This window comes from Chenopodium quinoa, unplaced genomic scaffold (genome assembly GCF_001683475.1).
Source record: "Chenopodium quinoa cultivar QQ74 unplaced genomic scaffold, ASM168347v1, whole genome shotgun sequence".
In the NCBI taxonomy this organism is placed as follows: Eukaryota; Viridiplantae; Streptophyta; class Magnoliopsida; order Caryophyllales; family Amaranthaceae; genus Chenopodium; species Chenopodium quinoa.
Window position 1 is genome coordinate 3,159,170 of NW_018743285.1, and position 19,910 is coordinate 3,179,079.

The 19,910-nt window shown below is 35.0% G+C and overlaps 1 protein-coding gene and 1 pseudogene across 1 annotated transcript; one reads left to right on the forward strand and one right to left on the reverse strand.

Annotated features, from left to right (window-relative positions):
* Positions 1–218: 218 nt before the first annotated feature.
* Positions 219–3,553, reverse strand: LOC110735815. Its single transcript, XM_021916000.1, has 3 exons — positions 2,590–3,553; positions 1,892–2,484; positions 219–722 (listed from the first exon to the last, which is right to left on the reverse strand). The coding sequence occupies exons 1-3, from the start codon at positions 3,551–3,553 to the stop codon at positions 219–221; spliced, it is 2,061 nt and encodes a 686-aa protein (XP_021771692.1).
* A 13,040-nt stretch (positions 3,554–16,593) lies between these two features.
* On the forward strand, positions 16,594–17,533 carry LOC110735816 (annotated as a pseudogene).
* The last annotated feature ends 2,377 nt before the right edge of the window (positions 17,534–19,910 follow it).

Below are 19,910 nucleotides of genomic sequence, written 5' to 3' on the forward strand. Positions count from 1 at the left end.
GGCGGATTATTTCTGTCGGAACTTTCCACCTTTTCCGGCGGATTTATTCCGTCGGAAACGCTATTTAGTTTTTTTTTTCCTCTGTTTTGACCTGTTGTTCGCTATAGCAACCTGTTTAAAACATAATAAAATTTCATTTGAAAATAAAGCAAACTATCAACATAAATTAATAATCATAATTACTACATTCAGTTTGGATTAGTAACCTAAATTGCATCTCAAATTGTGTACAGTACGGGAAAAGAAACAGAAAGCTCCATGACGGGAAAAGAATCAGAGCCCCCAGAACCGGGGTTGTCGTCCCAAGGGTCTCGCGGCTGCGGCGGCATCTTGGAACATGTGAATGGAGTGTTGAGTCCGGTCATGCGACTCAACATCTCGTCCATCATCTCTTTGTTCCTCCGCTCCAGTTCCGCCATCTGAGCCTCGGCTTTAGCCTGTAACTGAGCCTCAAATCGAGCCTGTAACTGAGCCTCTAACTGAGCGTGTACCTGGGCCTGCACTCGAACCTCGATCTCAGCCACAACAGACGGCGGCGGCTGGTACTGCTGAGAGGACCCAGATCCTCGAGAATGGGATTGATAATACAACTCAGCACCTCGACCAAGCCCCCTTACTCGGCCTTTCTTGTTACGCCCGCCTGCTGCCTCCCAGTAGAGCTCATCTTGGCTTTTGGAAGACTCCTGACTGCTTGATTCCTCAACCATTTTCTGATATGTTTCCTGCATAACATTGACGAGATATATTAAGAAATAATGACGTTTGAAGAGAAAAAAGGCCAGCAATAAAGGGTTCTTATCAACAGAAAAATTGACGAGAAAAACGAACCTTAGAAGTGTTCTACCTTGCCTATTTTTCACATGAGTGTCAAACTAACCTATAACTTGCACTAACATACCAATATAGACTAGTTACAAGTGTTCATGCGTTGAAATCGAACCCTAAAAGCATTTCACTAAGTTTTGGGACGGTTATCGTGATTTTCAAGGGAAAATGGGCCAAAAGGGCCTCTACCTTGCCTATTTTTCACATTGAGTATCAAACTAACCTATAACTTGCACTAACATACCAATATAGCCTAGTTACAACTGTTCATGCGTTGAAAATGAACTCTAGATGCATTTCACTAGGTTTTGGGACGGTTATCGTGATTTTCAAGGGAAAAGGGGCCAAAAGGGCCTCTACCTTGCCTATTTTTCACATTGAGTATCAAACTAACCTATAACTTGCACTAAAATACCAATATAGCCTAGTTACAAGTGTTCATGCGTTGAAAACGAACCCTAGATGCATTTCACTAAGTTTTGGGACGGTTATCGTGATTTTCAAGGGAAAAGAGGCCAAAAGGGCCTCTACCTTGCCTATTTTTCACATTGAGTATCAAACTAACCTATACCTTGCACTAACATACCAATATAGACTAGTTACAAGTGTTCATGCGTTGAAATCGAACCCTAAAAGCATTTCACTAAGTTTTGGGACGGTTATCGTGATTTTCAAGGGAAAATGGGCCAAAAGGGCCTCTACCTTGCCTATTTTTCACATTGAGTATCAAACTAACCTATAACTTGCACTAACATACCAATATAGCCTAGTTACAACTGTTCATGCGTTGAAAACGAACTCTAGATGCATTTCACTAGGTTTTGGGACGGTTATCGTGATTTTCAAGGGAAAAGGGGCCAAAAGGGCCTCTACCTTGCCTATTTTTCACATTGAGTATCAAACTAACCTATAACTTGCACTAACATACCAATATAGCCTAGTTACAACTGTTCATGCGTTGAAAACGAACCCTATTTGGCGATGTCTATAGATGAAGGTGTGGTCGCAAACAATATTTGGCGATGTCTTTTCTGGCCGAAGGTGTGTCACAAGTTTGTCTTCTCACATCCATTACAGTGTGAAATATTTGATCAAAGAAGTTTTTTTCAATGTGCATGACATCTAAGTTGTTACGAATCAGCAAATGCTTCCAATACGGAAGCTCCCACAAGCAACTTCGCTTGAACCACCCTTTATTTTCCTTTTTCAACACTTGTAGTGATTCAGGCCCATCGGTGGCCCTCGGAAGGTCTTTCACACATTCCCAAAGTTCCACCCCTGACATGATGTGCGGCGGTGAGCCTTTTTCAACTCTGTTTTTGCAAAATGTTGTTTTACTTTTTCGGAAAGGATGATCTACAGGAAGAAATTGACGATGACAATCAAACCACGAAACTTTTCCCCCATGCTGCAACCAAAATGCCTTGCTTTTTTCCATGCAGTACGGGCATGCCTTCTTACCATCCGTAGACCATCCAGATAACATACCATATGCAGGGAAGTCACTAATGGTCCATAGGATGGCTGCTCTAAGGTTGAAGTTTTGTTTCTTTGATATATCATAAGTACTTGCGCCAACTTCCCACAACTGTTTCAGCTCTAGTATCAGTGGTTGCATGTACACATCTAAATTTCCCTTCGGGTTTTTGGGGCTAGGGACTATCAGTGACAAGAACATGAACTGTCTTTTCATACACATCGAGGGAGAAAAATTGTATGGGGTCAAAATCACGGGCCAACAAGAGTACTGACCCCCGAACTTACCATGAGGAGCAAAACCATCTGTACACAACCCTAGTCGAACATTCCGTGGATCCGAGGCAAACTCTAGGAAGCAGGTATCAAGCTGTCTCCAAGTTTCAGTGTCACTAGGGTGTGCCATCGTGCCTTTGACACGAGGATTATTTGCATGCCAACTCATTTCCTCTGAAAGGTTCTTCGTTGCAAACATCCTTTGCAACCTAGGTGTGATCGGGAAATAAAATAGCGCATTCTTCGGAACCAAGCTGCCTTTAAAAGTTCTATTATATCGATCACTTCCACACACTCTACAAGTAGGAAGTTCAGCATCCTCTTTCCAAAACAACATACAACCCTTGGGGAATTCATGAATCTTTTCATGCGGCAGCTCCAACCCCTTAACAACCATCTTAACATCGTAGAATGTCTCACCCAAACGGCTGCTGCCAGGGATCACTTCTGTCAACAATGAAACGAACCCATCGACACACCTGTGCGGCAAATTGTACTCACACTTTAAGCTAGTAATTCTTGCCGCCACCTCCAAAACCGACATCGAACTCCCTTCATACAATGGATGTTCAGACGCCTTCAACAAATCAAGAAAACGCTTTGCTTCAGCGTTAGGCTCCTCCTCTGCAGCTTCAGTACTCGATCGATCATAATTATGACCAACAACATCCATAACCATATCACGATATTCGTTTGACTGGCCTTCTACTGAGGATTCAGGTAACCCTTCCCCTTGACAAAGCCACTCCCAATAACGAGGAGTGAATCCCTTGCTGTACAAATGAATTCTTACTGTGTCCGGATCCTGAAAACGTCTGTTATTGCATTTAACACAAGGACACCTATATTCAATCTTTGCAGTCTCACGATGCTCTTCGCAAAACCGTATGAATTCCTCTACCCCTTTCAAGAACTCAGGCTTAATAGAACGCCCATCCAATCTATCATACATCCAGCTCCGCTCTCTTCGTTTCATGATTCTAACTTCAACGGGTATTATTCATTTCAAACATCTTTAGAAGATTGAAATACTAAACTAACATATATACATTATACTAAACTAAACTAACATACATACATACATTATACTAAACTAAAGTAACATATATTATACTAAACTAAACTAAACTAACATACATTATACTTAACTAAACTACACTAACATACATTATACTAAACGAAACTAAACTAAACTAACATACATACATTATGCCAAACTAAACTAACATACCTTATACTAAACTAAACTAAACTAACTAAACTAACATATACATTATATATACTAATAAACTTAACTAATTAAACTAACATATAAACATAATTAACATAATTCGTTAGGTTTTTCACATAATATATGTTATTGGTGATAAATTAAACTAATAAATTAACATATAAACTAAACTAATAAATCACTAAACCATTATACTAACATATAAACATAATTAACATATAAACTAAACTAATAAAACTAACATATAAACATAATTAACATAATAGTTAGGTTTTTCACATAATATATGTTATTGGTGATAAATTAAACTAATAAATTAACATATAAACTAAACTAATAAATCACTAAACCATTATACTAACATATAAACATAATTAACATATAAACTAAACTAAAACTAACATATAAACATAATTAACATAATAGTTAGGTTTTTCACATAATATATGTTATTGGTGATAAATTAAACTAATAAACTAACATATAAACTAAACTAATAAACTAAACCATTATACTAACATATAAACATAATTAACATATAAACTAAACTAATAAACATAATTTGAGTCGTTTTTCACATAATCTAACCTAATTTCACTTAAAAATTAACATGAATGGGCGTTTTTGAGCATCAAAACGAAGAACATCAATGAAAAACGAACCGGATTAAGTATGGGGTTATTGATATTAAAAATTAAACAAATAAATTAACATAAACATAAACATTAAAAACACTTACCGGATTGCTAATGGGTGTTGTTGATTTCGAGCTTGGAGCTAGTGGTAAGGGAGGTTGGGAGTGAAGGAGGAAGACGAAATGAGGAAAGGAATGAGGAAGACGAAAGACGAAAGAAGTGGGAAAAAGTTTCTGAGAAACCAAGGCGCGCTCAAAAAACTTTCCGACGGCTTTTTTCCGTCGGAAATTGGTATCCTATGCGCATAACCATTTTCCGACGGAATTTCCGACGGAATATTCCGTCGGAAATGTCATCCCAGGTTCAAACATTTTCCGACGGAAAAATACCGTCGGAAATATTAGTCTCCGACGGAATTTTTCCGTCGGAAAATGTCCGACGGAAATATCCCTCGGAAAATGCGTAATTCCGTCGGAAATTCATTAATTTTCCGACGAACTAATTTCCCTCGGAAAAACCACCTGTTTGCGACGGAATATTTCCGACGGACTTTTATTCCGCCGGAAATTTCCTTAGTTCTTGTAGTGATGGTGTCAGTGGCCAGTGATCCGGTTCCAACTTCGTGGTGGAAACGCTTTTGGGGATCAGAATGCCAATTATGTCCAAGTTGAGGATGTTTTCCTGAAAATTGATTTATGATGCTTTACCTCTCTCTGCTACTTTGCATTCTCGGGGACTTCATGTTAACCCCCTCTGTGTTCTTTGTCATGATCACTTGGAAACGACTTCACATATATTTTGGGATTGTTCATGTGTTTTTCATCTCTTGACCATTGGTCCTTGGGACTCTAGAGTACTTCTTTAACTGTATACTCGTTTACTCACTGGTTCACAATGTTGATTTCTGGTTATGGGAAGTCTCGTAATTGGCATAGTCTAGCCACTTTGGTCTCTCTTTTATGGGCTATTTGGCTTACTTGTAATCAAATTATTTTTAGACAGGCGGTCTGGTCTCCTGCTTCATTTCTTCATACTTCTGCAGAATGGGTTTCGCGTAGTTCGGAGGCTGCTACGATTTCTAGCTCTGTTTCGTCCTTCCGGTAACGTCAGTTTCCGTGTCCTCGTCCTATTACATATGGGTGTTTACATGGCTCGTATTCAGGTATTGCAGATTGTTGTATAGTCTTTGATGGTGCTTAGAATAGACGTGATCAGACTGCAGGGGCAGGTTGGATTTTTAGAGAGGAGCTTTCCCCTACTGTTTTGGTGGGTGTGCCCGTGCTTGTCGGTCTTCGTCAGCTTTACAATCGAAACTATAGGCTTGCTTATGGACTCTTCAGGCTGCTAGACGAAAAGGTTTTTTTAGTCCTTTACTCTTTATGGACAACACAATTCTAGTTTCCATGTTATGTCGTTCGTGTTCGGATGATATTTCTTGTGTTTGGTTGTTGGGGGCTATCCGAGATGTTCTATTACAATTTGATTCTTGTTGGATTCGTAAGGTTCCTCGTCTCTGGGTTACTTCAGCGCACTGGTTGGCTGTTCGGGCTCGTCAACGCCATTTTCTTTTCTAGTTGTTTTAATTGTTATTTGTTTTGGTTTTCTTATTTTTAGTTTCCTTTGTTGTTTTGTGTTTTCTTGCATTAGTTTGCTCTCATATTGTGCTTCTGTTTCGTTATATAAAATCTTTGTAAAAAAAATTATAAAAAAAAAAACTTTTAGTGATCTTTGTAATGTTTCTAATTGTTGTGATTTGCTATAAACATTCGCTCCTGGGATATCATGTCCAATATGATTGTTAGAGTACCAATTCAACCAAAAACTTAAGGTAATGGTTGAAGTCTAGGAATATGTTTTATACTTTATCACGCCCTCTCGCTTGAGAGCCCGTTGGGCTTGAAGTGTGTATACAGTATGGGCCCTCCTCATATACCTAGCTTAATATTCGACTTTGAAAGGAGGGGTGGATGAGATTCGAACCCGTAACATTTGTGTCACATTGGCTCTGATAGCATGATAGAGAAACTATTCAACTAAAAGGTTAAGGTAATGGTTGATGCCCAGGAATATGTTTTATACTCTATTAATAATCGATAAGCATGCAAAGCAATTTAATACAAGATAAAGAAAACTCTTATGAGTTTCTATTAACCGTATGAGTGCATCATCAGACATTGACGAGCGTCAATCAAATGCCGTTGTATGGACGAATTTAACTAATCCTTCAGCCCTTCTAATTCATGGCATGAGCAACGACGACCAATCAACTTAGTTAAAAAGATAAATCGTATATTACCACACCCTAACCTTTTTTTTTTATTTAACCATCTGTTTTTTCATAAAAACACAAAAGGTTAGATTTCGTCACCTTAACCAAATATTATCGATTTTTTTGCAAAACCTTGTTCTATTATGATTTTTGGGGTCATTTTAGCTATTGGGATCAATTTGAGGTTAAAGCACCCAAATAAGTATTGGAAATGCTTCATTTTGTGTCACACTAACCGAGGTAGTTCTTAGCATGCAAAATGAGGCATTTCAAATACTTCCTCCATTATATTTTTTTAGTTGCATCACTTTGTAAATCGCAAACTGAAAGAACCCATATATAAGATAATACTTAGGAGAGAGAAAGAGAGAGAATTTATATATTAACTAAAAATAAAAGTGATGCGTGTAACTAATTTGAAACTTTCGTTTTAGAAAAGTGGTGTAACTAAAAATAAACGGAGTAAGTAAATTTTTTTCAATTTTGACCTCAAATCGAATCCAAAGGGACAAAATAACCCAAAACCATAATATAGCAAGCTTTGGCACGAAAATATATGTATTTATTTTTAAAAAATAAAACTTATTATTAAGAGAAGGTCAAACCGTAAATCTAACATTTTGCAATTTTGTGGTTGGTTAAATATAATAAACAAAATAATGAGATTAAATGTGTTTTGAGAAGTGTTAAAATACAATTTTTGACATTAAATTAGAAAAAAAAAAGTAAATCATTCAACTTTTACATATTTTGAGGAGTAAAAAAGGAAATGATTTGAAAAGAAACATATAAATATTGTTTAAATAAGCATTTAATGGATTGCAAATCTAGAAGCATAACTATACAAAATAATTAGTTTCCTATAAATTAGAGATAAGTGTAAGAGAATAATAATCGGACGTTTTACCAAATTGAGCTTTAAACGGAAACTATTTACGAAAATGGTTGCGTGGCAAAACTATTTACCAAACTAAGCTTCCAGCATAAAACGCTGTCCGAGACAGCGTTTTATGCTCTGGTACTTTTTTTAAAAAATATTCAGTTGCATGCAGGCTCCATTTCTGCCCTGCAGACAGCACCCCCAGCCTTCAAACAGCCACCACCACAACCACCACCAACCCCTACCGTCCCACCACCGTCGACCACCACCTCCCGCCACTTTCGACCACCCTTACGCATTTTAAAACAGTCCAACTACTCCCCGCAACAGTACAACCACCCTCACCACCAACCCCTACCGTCCCACCACTGTCGACCACCACCTACCACCACCTTCTGGGAGTTCCGTCCACCTTAAGCACTTCAGAAAACTCCAAACACCCCAACAACAGTCCAACCACCATGAACCACCAAATTAACCACCACGACCCTTGAATGATCTATTTTGACTAACATAAGTCCGATTTAGACAAATAAGGAACTAAACTTCAAAGCACACACGGAGTCATTCAAAAAACATTTATTATATTAATTTCATAAGTGTTATGTACATCATTCCACAAAATAACAGGCAATACAACAGATAATACTAGCCCGACTCATTTATTCGGGGTAAAGGTTCTGCCTCCTGTGTGTCGGCCCTCCGTCTGACACGTCGCCGCCTGTAATGAGTAATGGTGGTGAATGGATCTCGGGGCGGTGGGGGAGTCAGCTGGCTGGACGAGGGGTCCTCTTGGGTACCAGAGGGCGCAGTACTGTGGATGTTGTAATCCTCTGCGTGTCTGGGTGACGTAGGATCACATCCACCGCTGCTCTGGCCGAGCTCGAACTGTGAGTGGCCATCATGACCGTCCCGCCGGTGGACGAGATGAGCGTGACCATATCTCTGTAAGGTAGCGACGCCCATATCTCGCACCTGCTCGACCTGGGCTCTAGTAGGTCCGCATTCAAGGGAGACTGACAGTGCATCAACCATCGCCACCATATCCGCCGCCTGCAGTAATCATCGATCAGTCAGATCTATGGTATACAAATTTGAAAATTGATGAAAATGAGTAGAATAAAAATAACTCACATATCCGCTAATGATGTCATATGCTGGATGGTAATGTGTGGATGGTGGTGCGTAGCTGGGGTTGATGAAACGTCGTGTGATACGCCTGTACCACACCATGTACGGATCGTCAGGATCCATGACGCCCTGCATCAGATCACCTCCAACGACGAACAATTTCATGAACAATTTCATCAATAATTATCAACAACTTCAACAATTTCATGAACAATTTCATCACCAATGTACCACATCACCATCAATAATTATCAACAATGTACCACATTTTCATTAATAATTAGCAACAATTTGATACAATTTACATGAATTAAAAACAATTAAGAGCAATTACACTCGATTGAATTAAGGGTTTACCACGAAATTGAGTGAGTGAGTGAGAGAGAGAGGGCAACGGCTGAACGTGGTGGCGGCGGCTACTGTGGTGGCGGCAGCTACTGTGGTGGTGGTTTGAGGGAAGCGGTTCACGGTGTGAGTTTGAGGGAGTTTGAGTCGCGATTTGAGGGAGTTTGAGGGAGAGAAGAGGTTCGTTGTTTTTTGTTTTTTGGGGACTGATATGCTGGAATATACCAGCAATGAAACGTTGTCCCAGACAGCGTTTCATTTTTTAAAAAAAAAAACGCATAAAACGCTGTCTCGGACAGCGTTTTATGCGAATTGATTTTTTTTCTTTTAAAAATCAGAAAGTAATAATTTTAAAAAAAAAAATACAAAAGGTAAAAACGCTGTCCGAGACAGCGTTTTACCAACTGAATATTTTTAAAAAAAATACCAGAGCATAAAACGCTGTCCGAGACAGCGTTTTATGCTTGAAGCTTAGTTTGGTAAATAGTTTTGCCACGCAACCAGTTTCGTAAATATTTTTCGTTTAAAGCTTGATTTGGTAAAACGTTCATAATAATCACTTTTACTTATCACCAACCTATGCTATGATTTTTTAGTCGATCCATATCCATAAAGTTACAAGTATTTGAGGATCAAGGGCTTTCGAATTACTTGGGTTGTCCCCCTAGACTTTCATGCATAAACCCGACACCGCTCTTAGCCGCTTAAATACGATAAGTTGAATAGACAAATCCTGAATCAAAATTTATATCATGATAGCATGTCTATTTATTCGGTCAAAGTCTCCACGGCCTTTTCACGCCCTGAGGTGTATATCTATCTGCATAAATAATTAATGTTTTAGTGTCTTAAACACGTTTTACCTCAGCGCATTGAAATGTAAATTTAATTTTTGTTACATTTTTTTATTTTATTTTTTTATTTTTTAGAGATACAACCATTTTTCATTGATTTCAAATTTTCCTACTCTTTATTAGTTTTTTTAACTTCTCTTGTCTCATTTACGTCTTTTGTCAATCAGCTATGCTATAAAAAATTTACTATTTTTTTCACTCAAATCGTTTAATTACTATAATTATTATTTACCTACTACAAGAACTGGTTGTTCATTCAATTATACTTTCAAGAAAAAGGGCAAATCGAATGAACAAGATAGAATTGTTAGGGTTGTGAGTTCGTAGCAGAAGTAAAAATAATAAGTATTAATAAGAATAAAAAATAAATAAAGAAACGTAATAAAGATGGACACACAATTTTTAGCGTGGAAAAAATCCTCACATAGAGGTTAAATATTAACGAAAAGCACCCAAAATATTCACTGAGGAAAATTATAGGAGAGTACAAAAACCAATATAACTCTAATCTAGAAGATAAACTTTTGAAAGTGTATTACAAAAGAGAATAGTTGATTAGTAGTATACGAAGGTCAGTACGTATGTAGGAAGGCAGAAGCTTGTGTATGAGCGTTACTTCTTGTGGGTATACTTTGGTTGAATACCCATGAACAATAATTATAACTGAAGATGGAGGTTGAAAGATATGTCTAGAACATTCCAGAACTTTCTTGATCATTCTTGATGTCATAATGTTCTAGAATTTTTAGGAACTATATGTTCAAATTGTTTTCAATTTCAAGATTTACATTCAAGGAACTTGCACTAACCATGCTATACCCGTCTGGAAGTTTCTAAAATACGTACAAACACTCCACCAAGACGATGGGCCTTGGGCCATACCCAACGGGATCATATTGAAGAACATGGAACAAGTTATTACAATCAATTTACTCAATGCCACATGAACATGAATTCCTAATTCTCGGATTTTGATGGACTATTGTAGTCTATCTCTTTATAAAACAGACAAGATTTTGTATTTTTATATTGTCTTAAACTGCTAATATCAGTGCAGTTCAACATTGAATATTGACTTTGTGGTTAATTAAGAATTTTGTAGACAGAAATGAGCCAATGAGTTGCCCACTACTTCACCTACTAAGTTTGATATAAATATGTGGGCCTATATTGCATCTATTCCTTAGATATCATTCCATTTATGTACGATCATTAATATTAATAATAATAATAAAAATAAAAATTCATGTCAAAAAAAAAATAATGATAAAATTAAAATTAATTTCAAAACATCACAAATTCTTATTTGTGGCTAGCCACAAGATGTGGTCGATCACTTCATATATAAGAAAATAATTAAGTGATAGGAATTACAACGATGATCAAATGGAGTTACCTTGACGGATAATTTAATGGGTTACCGTAATGGGAAAATGGGGTTACATTTATAAAGAATAAGGGTTACTCGAATGAACAAATGAATTTACTTTTTTTTAAAAATAAATAAATAAAAATTAACTAGGGATTCCAGCTCGCGCGATGCGCGTGGTATAGCGAGCCCTTTATGAAAATTATTTCCGATGGCCTTTATGCCCTATTCCTTTTTGCATGATATTTTATTATAGCTATTTGCATACAGACGATGAATGTATTGGATGATGTGTACCTGTACAATGTACGAAACTTTAGTAGAGCTACTTTGATTTAGCGGGAGAACAATAAAAATATCGAGTTCTAGAAATATAAATGTCTAAATGTTAAGTACTTATTGAGATGAAATTGAATAAATTAAACAAGACATCACACGTTTTTTTAAAACAAAATCACAACATTATATACTCTGTAATTTTTGCACTCCATATATAATAAAACTAATTTAGAATACTTTGTATTAAATAGTAGGAGTATTTAAATTCCAAATAGGTAAAATAAAAAGAAACGGAGTAAAAGATGGCTTTAAATATTGAAATAATCACAACTTTTTATTTACAAATAATTAATCAATTTAGGGGATTCAAGAGACAATTTTATGGTTTTTGAAATTAAATAGGGGCAAATATATAAAAGAACATTTTTAAGGATATAAAAATCCATGCACTATTCATAAGAGTTTCGTTAAACTTTTTATAAGGTAGGGATTGATGTTAGTCATATAGTAAATTGGGGTTAGCAAATTAAAGTTATCCCTATAAATAATTGAGGTTACTTATATTAATAAATAATGAATAATAAATCATGAATAATGACGATTATAAATAAACTTAATTGAGCGTGAAGGTGGTAGAAATATTACTCGTAATCAAGTTAAGTAGAACAAAAGAGGATAAAAAAAATAATAAAAATAAATAAATAAATAAATAAAAAGTAGGTGTTTAATTAGTTTTCCTAAAATAATTTATTCAATTTAATTGATTATGATTAAGAGCCATATGAATAAGCCCTGTAAATTTGTATTACTCTTTTCTATTTTGTAGATGCATCACTTTAGGAATCACGGATTTTTAAGACAATTTTAGAGAGAAAGGAAAAATGGAACTCATGTGATAATAGAGAGATAGCTAGAGAGAATTTATTAACTAAGAAGGAATATGATGCAAAGATTAAAACTTGCATGTATAAAAAGTTATGCATTTAAAAACAACAGAAAAAATATTATTTATTTGCACTGTATATCCAAAGTTTTACACCTTAACAGTAAGGATCGAGAGCAATATATATCATGCATTTTGCGCCTATTCTATCTAAATCAAATTAAGTACTAAATCTATTTTTTATTATTTATAACAAAGGTAATTATTTGTAAGACATAAAATTTTTCCTTTTTACAAATAATAAAAAACAGAGGTAGTATGTCAATCTTTTAAATATTATCCCAATCAAAAGAAACTAAATAATTATGTGATCCGTGTTTAGCGCCTAGAAAACGTAAGCCATCAAAGTGGTGGACATAATAATAGGTGTCATTATCCGAATATGTACTCCCTAGAAAGAAAGATAGAAGGGCTTAATATCCCAACATAGTTTAGTCATAATCATTTTACTTAAACCTTCTTTTTCTTTTTCTTTTTTATTTTATTTTATTTTATTTTAATTATTATACCGAGCTGAATCCCTTTTAAACCTAAATGCTATAAGCTAGCCCTGAAAACTAAGACTATATTCATTAAAACTAGTTGTAGCAAATAACTTTTATCTGTCGAGGAGTGAAAGACAGTTTGTAGGTTGTAGCTATCAAACTAGTAGTGATCCACTAGTATAAAAAACCTCATTTATAACGCCCTATTAGTAACTGACACAAATTATGTGAGTTACTATAAAGAGTATTTGTAACTGACGTAGCTAGTGCAAGTTACAAATAAATTAGTATTAGTAACTGCCATAATCAAGGTTAGTTACAATTATCAGGTCAAAGATAAGCTGACTAGGCATTAATAATGGGCATAGAAAAAGCCAGTTACAAATAGTTGGTCAAACTTTGTTGACCTTGTTAATTGTAATGGGCTTTAGTAAGGCAAGTTACTAATGCTAACACACGCCCAATCCCAAGTACTCCGTATCAGTTTACTCTCTTCCTCCCTTAATCCCTTATCAAACACGCACCTTGGCCTTATTCTTTCACTCAAACACTGCGCGCACCTCTGAAGTTCCTTCGAAGCTTGTCCATGGCAAACAATATGTAGGATCGAAGGATCAGTAAGGTCTGCTCAATCCATCTATTTTATTTTTTTTATTTGATTTTTAATCGATTATTTGTAATAAACTAAAAAGATGAAACTAATTAATTTCCCTTTATTTGCTGCTGCACTACTACAATTCTCAATGGAGATTTTAGCGAGCCATAGCTTCTCCTCCATAACTTGCGATTCTCCTTACAATCGTTCAATCGGCTTAAAGTGGTTCTATTTATGCGTAATATGTGAATTTTCGAATTAGGGTTCATGTAATTATCCCTTTTACTTACTCATAAAAACTAGAATTCGAATTGAATGTTGTTGTTTGATTAATTTCAATTCAAAATGGATGATTAAAAACCAAGAAGATTAGGTTCATGAATAACTTCGAAATAATTAAAAATCAAAATTAGTAATTTTCATTGATTGCATTTGTTTGTTCTGTAATTAGATTACATGATGTTGAAACTAACAATTTAAAATTAATTAAGAAACAAAAGTGGTGATTGCTACATATGTTCAGCTATTGTGTTTGTTTAAGTGATTGGCTATGTCATGCAGTTTTCGGGTTGGCGTTTAGTAGAATGTGCTTGAGCAATTGTGTTTGTTGACCATGCTTGGTCTTAAATAGATATCAGTTGTTATGCCTATTCTTCCAATTCTATCAGTGTCTTCCCTATAAATGAGTTAAGAATAAGAGATTCTCCACTCTATGGGGAATTCTTTATATTATCTCTAATTGTAGATAACATTGGTGATATTGGTGGGGATGGCCATGCCTATTAGCTTCTCATCCAGCTTCTTTGTGGCTTCTCTGTTGAACTCAATGTATTAAAATATATCCAGAAAAAAGAGATAATTAACTAACATACATGCTCCAAACTCTGCTACTGCTACTATGCATCGATCTACTTACTACACCATCCACTGACTGCGTCTAAATTTAAACCTAAGTTTGCATTGCATATAATATTTGATCTAGCGTATTGATGATTAGTTTACGAACATGCATATTTAGTATACGTCCGAGTGTGTTTAAAATTATGTTCATGATACATATTATCTACTTTACACAACTACATGAGTACGACATACTCATTCTTTTGATGTTTGTTGATGAACCTTGTATACTTTTATGGGTTTTGAAATGACATTCTAAAACATTAGTTTTAGATACACCCAAGTGTAAAATAGATGCAAAATTGTATAGACTTGCATTCTTGATCATAATTGTAAAGTGGATTGAGATACCAATGTGGGACGACTTTTATCTTGTACTTTTACATAAATGGTACCATTGTAAAAAACAAGTTGCTTAATTTGTTAGACATGAAGAAAAAAAAAATAAAAAATAAAGAACTTCTTAGGTGTCTCTTGGTAGTCTTTATTTTTGGAGTGGTAATTTGTCACAACTCAGATTGTCCTTGCATAATTAGGAAAAGTTACTACTGAATTAGTAGGTGTTAGGTAATTATCTCTTTTTTTTTTTTGATATATTTTAAGACTTTGGAGCATGCATGTATCCACAAAATTCCCGTTTTTGCTAGACTTGATAAGGAAAAAGCAATTTATTTTACCCGTTCAAGACTTGGATTTAAAAGAACTATTGGAGAAATCACACTAGCTTAATCAATCTAGTGAATGTCATGAGATATGTTCAAGTATGATGAGCCAGTATTCTAATTAATTTTTTGTCATGTAGTTGATGTAAAATCGAACTGCAGTTTATCTAATCTGTTAGCACACTTTCTCAGAATAAACTTCTTAATTAGTGTGCCTGTTGTCGATGTTAAAGCGTCAATTTGGATGTAGAGTTTGCTGGAATTGCTGTTTGGATACTGCATTAGGTCAGCTAACCTCTTACTCAATCTCTGATTCTTAAGCTATTTTTAGAAAAGGTCTGTGTGTGAATGCTGGATTAGTTATTGAGCATTTGCAATTTCACTTCATAATAAACCTGATTACATACTAGCTATTGTAGTCTATCAGGTTTGGCACATTTCTAGTTTGTCGAGCTATAGCAAACGGGTCATTTGCTGAACTTGATTCATTCATAGTTTGTCGAGCTATAGCAAACGGGTCATCCCTTTAATTCCTAAATCTGGCTAGCTTGTTATAAATGACGTTTACTAGCTGATTTGTAGTCTATTAGAGTACTATTTTATGGATCAGCTTCTAGCAAAATTCGAGCAAATTACACATCAAAAAGCTGAAATTAAAGCCCTAAAGGCTAAAACTAATCAAGTCAATCAGTCATCCTAAAGAACAATTTGCTAATTTCAATTTGCTTTGATACATCCACGACAAAAATAAAGGAAACCCTAACCCCAAAATTGTATTCAAAACCGGCCAAATTAGACCACAACAAGTAATTAATCAGCCCTAAAAACAACATTCACGTAACTATCAAATTAAAGGGAAAAAAAAAAACACGAAATCAAATGGAGCAAAACAATTGACAAAGCAAAACATTGGCTCTAATTGCATAAAAAGATAAAAAAAAAAATCATAATCATATAGCAAATTTACTTACTTCATTCAACAATTAAACCTTAAACAAAAAAAGTACCTTAGACTGGATGGTTTATGAACGGTGAACGACTTCTTAGTCTCTAGGGCTCAGATTGAAGAATTTTGAGGGAAATGCTGAAATGAAATGAATTGCGAAAAAAAAAATGATGACTGAAATTGTGAATGAATTGCAAAAGAAAAAATGTAAAAAATGAAAGCCTAGCTGGTGAAATGGCAAATTGGGTTTTTCATTTTGGAAAAGGGTATTTCAGTCTTTTTATTATTTTAGTATCATTAATTCTTTTCTACATTTAGGTTATTTTGTATTGCATTTACTACTTATGTTTAACATAGTGTTTATAAGTACTAAACTCGATTTTGTTGCTCGAGAAAGAAAAAAGTTATTAGCCTAATTTGATAATTAAATCAAATTTTCTGGTTAATAAAAATAAAAAGCCCATGTTATAAAATGCCCCATTTATTTATGAAATGCTGAATATTATACCAGTTATGAAAGATCAAGATTCACTAACAGAACGAATGAAAGCAAATAAGTTTATGGAGCGGTTCAATGCGATAGCAAATATGGATTGTTATATAAACTCAGCGTTCTGCTCATCGCGCAGAAACCATGTCTTTATGTCCTTTCAAAATGAGTACGTCGTAATCAATTATGATCCTGAATCACCGACAAAGGATCGGCTAGTCCATGGTCCTCTCATGATTTGCGACGGTTTCCCGAACCTTTACGCTACTTCATTTAATGAAATAGGTATAAGGCTTACTTTTGGTTGTCATAATGTGAATGAAGCGTTTTTGTTTTCATTCAATGAGTGCACGAAAATAAAGTATTCACCGGAAACCTTTACTGGAGAAGTGATAAAAGAACAAAGACGCTATTCGGAGATGTTTCCTTGTCCACAAGGGATAAAGTTTGGGACCCTTTTTTCACAGCGGCATTTGAATCCACTGTTATTAATGAAGCTTACATTTTTTACATTTTCAACTATTCAACTATTCCAAGAACGAACTCATTGCCACTGGTCTCATAACAGAGGCGTTTCCTTGTCTGCGCGAAACCATCTTTACAAAAGACATTGAAGCTGCCTTTGCCTCGCATAAGCGTTATCAAGCTTACATTTTCAAAGGTAATTCTTATGTGCTCATTTAATATAGCTCGGACAATGCTGATGATAGTAGTATAATCTTCGGACCTGAGGAAGTTGTTCCCAACAACTGGCCTTCTTTAAGCGACTTTGTACCTTACAAAGGTCTGGGAGTTGACTCTGTAGAGCCTAGAACGTGGACTGCACTTTGGGGGTCATAGGGTTACATTCGAGCCCTGCTTGGGGGCGAGGTCTCTCAGGAGATACACGATAAGTATTGGAGTTTGAAGGGTTCGTTGTGATTACGTTACTATCAAACCTTTCCTATATAGAAGGTAATGCATCTAAAAGAAAAAGAAAGAAGTATAAGTAATCGGCACGGGAACGGCACGACACGGGTGGGCGGCACGACGTTTGGCCCGCAGGCACGACACGAGGCACGGCCCATGCTCTATATAATTATTTATATACTATTAACTATATAAATTATATTATTACATACTATTAATTATAGCTAGTTTTTGTATTATTGCACCCTATATAATAAAATAAGCTATAAAGTTAATTATTCATCAATTATTGTACGGTTTTATCATTATAAATTATTGTATTATCGATTTATCGCACCGACTTATAATAAAATTAAATAAGTTATTCATCAATTTTTGTGTTATCGCACTCGTAAATTTTTAAATTATGTGCATTGTTACTTTTTGCTAAATAATAATAAATATGTATAATAATAACATAAATAATAAAGAGTAAAAGAACTATAATAAATTAATAATAAAAAGCACATTAACAATATAATAATACAAAAACATAAACATAAATTAATAAAATTATTTAAATATACTTATTTTACAAGTTGTTTAAAAAAGATATATATCGATTTTTTTTTTAAAATAAAATAAAAAATTAAGTTCGGCCCGCTGCCCGGCACGACACGACAGGCACATGGGCCGTGTCGTACCGTGGGCTGGGGTGTGCCAAAATGTGGCACAGCACTGCACGAGCCACCACCGGGCACGGCCAGGCACGGTGCCCACCTCTACGCATGGTACACTTGGAAGAACATTACCTATAAATAAAAAAAACATAACTTATAAATAAAAGAACATTACATATAAATATATTCTTTAAACTTATATAATAATAGGCATATAAAAAAATCTTAGTTATAATAATTTATTATACATTACAAACGAACATAGAGTACATCATATTTTCTGAAAAAAACATTACATATAAATAAAAAAAATTAAATTTGTCCCAATATTCTTTTATTTATATGTAATGTACTCCCGGAAATCGTAGTTATAATATTTTATTATACATTACAAAAGAATATAGAGATATCATGTTTTCTGAAAACGAACATTACATATAAAATAAATAACATTACATATAAATAAAATAACATTAAATCTATCTCAATATTCTTTTATTTATATGTAATGTACTTTCAGGTTTACCATACGCATGATACACCCGCCTGTACCAATCAACGATTGTTATTTATTTGCACTGCTTCTCCAAAGTTTATACCTTAACGGTAGGGATCATATCGATAGCAACGTAGATCAGCATTTTGCGTCCTTCTATCTAAGTCAAATTAAATGATCAATCCTATTATATATTATCCCGATCAAAAGAAACAAAATTATTATCCTGCTCGTGTTTAGCGCCTACAAAACGTAAGCCGTAAAAGTGGTGGACTGCAGACCTGGCAAACGGGTCAATCGGTCGGGTTGGGTCGCTATTGGATTAGCAAATATTTGGATCGGGTTCCGATCGTGTCAGGTTAATTCAGATTTCGGGTCAACAATTCGAGTTAAGTTTGGGTAAGGTCAAGTTCGGTTCTAGTCGTGTCAGTTCAGGTCGAGTTAATTTTCAAGCCTAGTTTTCGGATCGGCTAAGTTCGGATCATGTAAGTTCGGATCGGGTTGCCAAAAATAAATTCACTTACAAAAATTGTGGGAAAATTCCCTCTTATTTCAATAATAGTAGTAACTTTTACATAATAATTAGAAACTAAAGTAAATTTCTGTAAATAACACCTAAAAAACAAAACGTGAGTACCTATCAGGTCGCATCCGGTCGGGTCATTTCGAGCCGGGTCACTTCGATCGGATCATTCGAGTTCATTTCGAGTCGGGTCAACTTCGGGTTTCAGGTCCGGTCACGTTCTGGTCAACTCCACTTCATATCGTGTTCTGATTAGTTCGGGTTCGAGTCATTTTCGGGTCAATAATTTTGAGTCAATTTTCAGATCACAGGTCGATCATTCGAGTTGGGTCAGAATTGCCAGATCTAGTGGACATACATCGCAATAGGTGTCATTATCCGAATATGATTACACCCTAGAAAGAAAGATAGAAGGGCTTAATATCCCATCATAGTTTACTCATAATCATTTTACTTAAGGATCCTTGATCGGATAACCTCTACAACACTAACAAAATAACTCTCACTATGGCTAGCCACACGGTGTGGCCAACCACATATAAGAATTTGTGACATTTTATTGATTATTGATTAAAAGAATTATTAATTTAAAGTTGTTACTGTTCTATTTTTTAGGTTGTTTAAGTTGTATATTCTCTCTATGTTTTTTTTTTTTTTTTTTAATTATCTTATTATTTTGTAAAGGAAAAAAAAAATAGCGGGAATTTTTTTTATTTGGACACAACACATATA

Bases quoted from the DNA above. Each gene is read 5' to 3' on its own strand.
- LOC110735815 (XM_021916000.1), bottom strand. From the start codon at position 3,553: ATGAAACGAAGAGAGCGGAGCTGGATGTATGATAGATTGGATGGGCGT. The intron at 2,485-2,589 runs GTAAGTTCGGGG...TGTCACTGATAG, and splicing joins AGATGGTTTTGCTCCTCATG to TCCCTAGCCCCAAAAACCCG. The intron at 723-1,891 runs GTGAGAAGACAA...AATGTTATGCAG, and splicing joins TATTTCACACTGTAATGGAT to GAAACATATCAGAAAATGGT.